Here is a 7304-nt window from a genome sequence, read left to right as displayed (position 1 = left end):
TACTGGTCACCTGAGAAGACAAGAGTAACCCACAAGAGAAGATGCAGCAAGACTGTCATTTTCAAACACTTTTACTGACACAACTATGTTCAGCTTATTACACTTATCGCTTTTATTAACAACTCTGAGGACCAATGATGTCCCTAACAGTGTGCAGGTTACTGGGTGGGAATAAGAAGTGTAGCTGGAGAGTGAGCTGAGTGCTATGGTACCTGATGCAGATGGAGATCTCTTTCCTAAGCCTGATAAGACTATGCAGTTCCACTCCCAGGTTTGCTAAGACCCTATACTGCTCTGCCTCCCCTTTGGCCTCCTCTTGTCCCTGCTTGCTCAACCACAAACATGGCCAGGAGTTCTGCATCCCTGCTGCTGCAGAGCCTGTCCCATGAGAAAGGAAAGGCGAAAAGTCCTCAGCTGTACACTTTCGTTAAGGCTAAATTGAGAACTGGGGAGCTGAGCTGCTTTGCCCAGCCTTCATCAGGACACAAGAAGGCCTTGGAGTTAGAAGAAAGTTATTCTCCATCAAAATATTTGGGGTCCTCTGGTTTGTTCCATTTCCTTCTGAACTTGAGACCTCAGGAATGCCAAATTCCAGTGCTGTTTTGGGGAATATGTGAAGTTTCTTGTCTCTGTTCCTAGAGGCTGATTGGGACATTTGGGAATCTATGTGCCTGTGTAACCCGAAACATTCCAACCCACGGCTGTTTACAGATCAGTATCATGATGGAGAAGGGGAAGGACTGGGAAGTCCAGTTCCTGAGACTCGTTCTTTAATGGATTTTCTCAATTTTTAAAGCCCCTCAGCATTTGTCAAATTCCTACGCTTTTGTATTTGCTTTGTGAAGGGCTGTATTCATCATGACACAAATGAAGGTGGCTGAGATGGTAGAGGGTGTGCAAGGCCACTGTCAGACTCTCTCCCTAACCTTCCTCTGCCTCAAACACTCAAAGTCAGCTCTCAATCAGAACTGGAGAACCTCTTCCTTTCCCTAGACCCAGTTCCTGGACTACTGCATCCTTCCCCCAAATGCAGCAGAGACAAAAGAAAACACTCTTTTTTAGAAGAAACGATTTACTTGTGAAGAATGAACTTTGCTGTTTTTGAGAGAGACCATTTTGTTTTCAGAAGATGCCTTACCCCAAGGCTTCCTTCCATAATCTGTTCCCAGTGGGACTCCCTCGTGTCAACCTCTTGCTGGACTAGGACCCTGGAATTCCACAGGGCCAGCTAGCAAGAGGGATGCCTGAGATGACAGAAGATATGAATCACCTTTCTGAAGAGAGGGTGGGGCTGATGTCACATGAGTGCCTTTCAGGTGAGCTCTGCAAACCAAAAATAGGAGCCTGGGTGTGTCTAGGGAGAGTGGAAGCAAAGAGAGAGTGGAACATGCTGAGCAGACTGTTCTACTGGGAAGAGATTCTTTCAAGATTAATGCCCAGGAACTAGAATTCGAGGTCAGAGGTTCAATGACACTAATAGTAAGGTCCATGTGTGTAGAGCGGTGTCATTTCAAAGCTCTTTCACACACATTGCCCCAGGCAATCATCACAACAATCCTGGGACTCTCCCAGACACAGACTATGAAACTTAGGGAGGTTAAGTTGTCTGAGTCATTACCCAAAATTTTGCCCCCAAAACAGTCATTGTTCCACCACGTCTCACACTGTCACTTGATGGGTAAGCGCCATGGCCCAGCTTTCACATGGACGAGCAGAGCCTGGGTTAGAAGTGTCCCAGGTCCTGACTTCTTTGCTTTCTAGCTCTGAGTCTCTCCTCTGGGGGGGCCATTATTTTCTGAGAGTACAGGCTCTAGGAGGTGACATTGCCAGCAATTATAGACCTGGGACTGTATGGAGAAGAGAACTAAGATCAAACCCGGGAGAGCCCAGGATTAGAGAGCAGAACCTTACCTTTCATAGCTCCTGCTTTTTTCTTCCTGCTTCTGCGTTGCTGCTGAAAGCCCCCAAAATGAAAGAGTTCAGAAGCTATTTTGTGCCTTTCTCATACTAAAGAAGCAACAAACATTATTAATGAAAAATGTGACTTTTTACATTATTTGAGGTCTCTGTTATGTCCATATTATTCATTTTTAAAGTAGATCCAAGTATTTTCTACTGATCCTTCTTTCTCAAAGAATTTTTACTAATTCCCAGAAAATCTTTCAGAAGTAGAATACACAAGGACTTCCCTGGTGGCAGAGTGGTTAAGAATCCGCCTGCCAATGCAGGGGACACGAGTTCAAGCCGTGGTCCGGGAAGATCCCACAAGCCGCGGAGCAACTAAGCCAGTGTGCCACAACTACTGAAGCCCGCGTGCCTAGAGTCCATGCTTCGTGACAAGAGAAGCCACCGCAATGAGAAGCCTGCGCACGGCAAGGAAGAGTAGCCCCCACTCGCCGCAACAAAGACCCAATGCAGCCAAAAATAAAATGTAAATAAATAAATAAATTTATTGTTTTGAAAAAAAAGAAGTGTAATACACAGAAATTGCAAGTATCTTCAACATGCAGCACAGGGAAATTTCACACACTGAATACATTGTGAAACTAGCACCCAAGTTAAACGTAATAGATTTTGCCCAGGACCTAGCATGTTTCTTATGTTGCTTTCCAGTTGCTACCTCAGAGCAGCTCTCCTTCTCCTCCCCGATGGTAGCCACTCTGTGACTCTAACAGTCCTGATTATTTCTGACAGACACACTTTTATGCCTCTTGTGTATATTTACTCACTGTATCCTGAGAATAATCCTATGAAAAAATACTACTACTGTCCCCATATTAAAGATGAGGAAACTAGGGAGCTTAGTGATTGTGTTATTTGTCAAGGTCACACTGCTATTAATAGCAGAGCTGGGATCCAGTGCCATGAACCCTGGCTCCTTCTCATAGAGGTTTTGAAAATCCTAGAACCCTCCTTTAACTGTGCTCTCTTCCTGTGGCTTTCACTCTAACAGAAACCTGGAAGCTGGAAACCTGCACAGAACCAGAGCAGCTGTGTAGCTGGTCAGTGAGGTGGAGGGACTGAAGTTATGTGTAAGGGATGAATGGTTCAGTAAAGCAGGACCGGGGAGAAGGTGAGAGGAAGGTGCCAGGATTGGCCAGTCAACACCATATGTCACCAGCTTCCCTCGAGGAGATGACTCCTTCCCACAGGTATTTGCACCGACCACTCTTTCCTGGTGGTATAAATCAGTTACACCTATGACATCAGGACTAACCATTCTCCATAATTTCCAGGACTTCCCTCAATTCCATGGAATTCCACCTTTTGACAAGCATTTCCTGAAATGAAAGTGGTAGGACTGTTCCAAAGGACAAAATGGACCAATACTAGTCTGAAATAAATTTACACAGAAAAAGATAAGAATGTAGGTTTCAGAACTTAAAAAACTCAAGAAGTTTTCTCTCATAAGAATTTAATAAATAAAACAAAATGCAAATTTAATGAAATGGAAAGGTGAATATTTTCTAAATTTTAATACAATGTAAGTATAAATATATTGATATGAAAATATAAAAATAAGATACATAAATAAATAAACAAATAAACAGAATAAATAAATAACAGGGTAGTCATTGCTTAGGGACTGATGCCCTGAAGCTGAATAATTTTAACATATACTTGCTTATCACTACTGACAAAGTAGTAGCTGAATTAATACAATAAATTCTGTGATTAAAGTTGAAATAAGAGCCTTCTGAAATGACTAAAGACATGTGTGCAAGGGTGATAGGGCATCTTAGTCAATGAGAATCATTTCAAGGTGACCCCAGGTCTCCATGCATAATTCTTATCCTTTCTTGCAAGTTGGTTGATGAATACAAGGATCTCATGATTTCCACTCTGACAATTTCCCAGGCACAGTCACTGTATTTCTTCTCTTTCAGGTAGAGGTGGATTCCCTGGAAGTACCTCTTCACGGCCAGTGTAGGGCCCGTCACTCCCAGGGCAGTTTCTTCATCTCCCATCGCCTGCACCAAGCAGGCGTCCAGGTCCTCCAGCTGCTGATGGAGTCCAGTGCGGAGTTTGTCCAGGAGGGAGGTGTCCCAGGTGGCAGGGGAGCGCTCTGTGTGGAAGAGGCGGAAGACCTGCTGGAGCATCTCGTGGAGGACAGAGGTGGCCTGGGCCTTCGGGAGCTGGCTGCCATCCACCATGTCCTGGGGGAAACCGAAGTCTTTTCTGTCCTTCAGACAGAAGCGAGGGGAGATTCTCCGCACCTGGCCCAGAAGCATGAAGTTCTTCCTGCTAATCCGCACGTGGTTCTGAGACAGGTCGCAGCCCAGAGATCCACCAGGGCCGTAGCTGAACACCACCAGGGCGGTCAGTAGAGAGAGCACGAAGGCCATGGGGCAAATGAGGCTGCTGCTGGCCTGGCTGAGACGGGCGTCCGGGGGAACCTTGGGGGTAGGTTCTGTGATGACATTCTTTCTAAGCAAGGCCATTAAATAGGGAACACAGTAATTTTCATTTTCTAAACATTTCTATACACTTTTACTTCCTTTTTTTGATTTTCACTTATATCTTCTCAGTATGGTCTATGAAGATGTCATCATTCTAAACTATTAATTTTGCAAGAAGTTTAATTTTCCCAGTAATTTCAGATGTGCCCATCCAAATGGATATTTATTAATCAAATGAGAAAGGTTTTCGTCTTAAAGTCAGAAGTGATGTAGGTTTGTAAATATGCACATTCTATATCTCTTTCATGCATAAATGTTGGTCTTCTCTGTTCCAGGAACAAATTTTTAGCCCTGATCTTAGGTTCCATTTTTACCTCTTAGTTTACCTAGGAAGGCAGGCTCTCTCAGCCGTATGCTTTCTGTATTTGCTTAGGGATTTACCAGATCACTCTGGCATAGGCTGTTTGAAACAAAAGATGGGTTTTGTTTAGTGTTTGATTTAGAGAAGAGGCTGATTATTATGAGTCCATGAGCTTCTCCCATGTTTCCTTTCCTTCTAGAACATGTTCCTTCACGTCCATGTGGTCATGCTTCAGGGGACCACGAGGTGAGGACTATTATAGATATTGTCCTTTCTTTCCACCATTTTCTTACTGGAGACCTATAGTCCTCCACAGGCTGGGCCAGTACCCCCACCAGGAATCCTGGTTCTTTTCAGGAGAATATGGGTGTGGAGATCCTAATTCCAAGACAATTGTATTTCCCCAGCAGCACCTCAGTCACAAGGGAGAGATCACATCTAGTTACACCCTCTCCTCTAGAGTGACAGAGTCCCCTTCCTAACCTGGACTCCCACCCTGAGGGCAGGCTCACCACATCCTGAGGACTTTACAATCTCCTATCTGTGGAGGGGCTTGTTTATTTGTTGGGGAAATAATTCATCTTCCAGGACCCTCACCCTTGCCCCCGGAGTGTTTGTGTGAAGGACCCTAGTCCTCAGTGGTGACCTCCTCCCCTCCTGACCCATGTCCTCAGGTATCAGAAGTGTCAGCAGCCCTCAGATGCTGAGAGCAAAAGTGTGTTTTCTCTAAGGTGGTGGAGGAGTTACCCAATTCTAATCATTTTACCCTGAGTAGACACATAATTTTTATTTTGCCAAATACAAATTTTATTATTCAACTCTTTTACTAAAACTAGTCAACACTTGTTATGCTCAAAGTTTCTGAGCTGGGGGCAGAGAATTCAGCGACGGTGTTGTCTCTCATTAAAGCTTATGTCACAGAAACCAGTGAGGTTCAGTTGTTCATTCAGTCAGTTGATGCCAGTGGGCTTCTCCCTTCCTCTGTCTCTGTCTCCCTCTGAGAATGCAGGGCAGCGAGGCCCAGGATTAGGTCAGAGAGAAATCGCCTTCTTTCCTTTACTTGTGTGTAATTTTTCATTTAAAGTTTTTGTCACTTATATTCACTTAGTGACTTATTGGACAAGATTTGTCTCGCTGCTCCTGCATTAGTTCTAATTCATGATGAGGTAAGAACAATAAAGGGAGGTAAAGAAAGGCAAAGGGGCTCCAGTCTCTATCATTTTCAAACTTTAGATTTTTTGTTTATCACTGCAACTGTCCTAGAAAGTAAAAGTCGACAGCAGTCTTGTGGGCATAAAGAAAACAAATGTGAGTCTGAATGTCCTGAATGTGAAAGAAGGGAAGTGATTTCCCCCCGACACAATGCCAGATTCTAAGTTAGCTAACTTGAGTGCAGCAGAGTTGGGGACGAGGCTACGTCAGAGGGGAAGGATGAGGCCAATGTGAAAAACAGAAAGACAGGAACATGGTTGCTTCTGCCAGAAGCTCAGAAAAGACCAAGTCCCGGGTCAGTTGATGGCCTTCAGCTTCGCAAGACCAGCTCCCTCATTCTTCTTTCATTTAATCCATGAATGATCAGTTTTGAGGAGAGAAGGAAGAAGTCACACCCACCAGCTCACAAGTGACTGGCAACCAGGACCCCAGTTGCTAGAACACTAACCCTGTCTGGGAGGATCAGCAAGATCCGTCTTGCTGAGCATCCGTCTAGGTGATAAATGCATTCAGGCAATGAGAAGGGTACTTTAAGAAAACTAGAATTAAAGGAAGGGAATTAGATGATTCCAAAAGATCCTGATCTTATCTGGTTAATAGGAATCGTGATATTAAAAAGTAAGAACTGAATTTTATTGCTTGCTACTAATGGACTAGCCACTTTCTAAGTTCTTTAAAATTTAGCGACTTCCCTGGCAGTCCAGTAGTTAAGACACCGAGCTTCCACTTCTGGGGGCACAGGTTCGATCCCTGGTCGGGGAACTAAGATCTCGCATGCCCCGTGGCGCAGCCAGAAAATAGAAAAAGAAATTAACTCAACACTCTCAATAACACTATTGGATCCAACTCACTTATACAACTGGAGAGAAATATAAATCTGGACGAATGAACTGTTCCAAATGTACCAAAGATACAAGGGCAAACCTTAGGGTGCTTACAATGATTTGTCTGAAAGCATCCATTAAAGAAAGTGAAGACTGCATATGAACATGATATTTAGGAACCAACGAAATAAGCAGACAGAGGACAGTGAGATGACAAAGGACCCTTATTCCACTTAAGATGCCAAAGGGTTACTGTCTGTGGTTTTGTAGGGCTACATGAGGTGTGGTCTGAGTCCACTGAACTGACTTTAAGTTCTAATCAAAATAGACAAAATCACTATTAAGTAGTTAGAAGGGAATAGATTTTTCTGCCTATTGAAAAAAAGGAAGTTTCCTAGTGGCCTAGTGGTTAAGATCCGGCACTCTCACTGCCATGGCCCCGATTCAATCCCCGGTGAGGGAACTGAGATCACACAAGCCACGCAATGCCCAGTCTAAGATTTCGTG

General features: G+C 44.1%; 1 protein-coding gene across 1 annotated transcript; it reads right to left on the bottom strand.

Annotated features, from left to right (window-relative positions):
• Positions 1-3743: 3743 nt before the first annotated feature.
• Positions 3744-4690, bottom strand: LOC101273784 (interferon omega-1-like). The gene has a single exon (XM_004275039.4). The coding sequence runs from the start codon at positions 4440-4442 to the stop codon at positions 3759-3761; it is 684 nt and encodes a 227-aa protein (XP_004275087.4). The 5' UTR covers positions 4443-4690; the 3' UTR covers positions 3744-3758.
• Positions 4691-7304: the final 2614 nt, after the last annotated feature.

This window comes from Orcinus orca, chromosome 6, assembly GCF_937001465.1.
Source record: "Orcinus orca chromosome 6, mOrcOrc1.1, whole genome shotgun sequence".
NCBI lineage: Eukaryota > Metazoa > Chordata > Mammalia > Artiodactyla > Delphinidae > Orcinus > Orcinus orca.
This window is presented reverse-complemented; position numbering and strand designations above follow the sequence as displayed.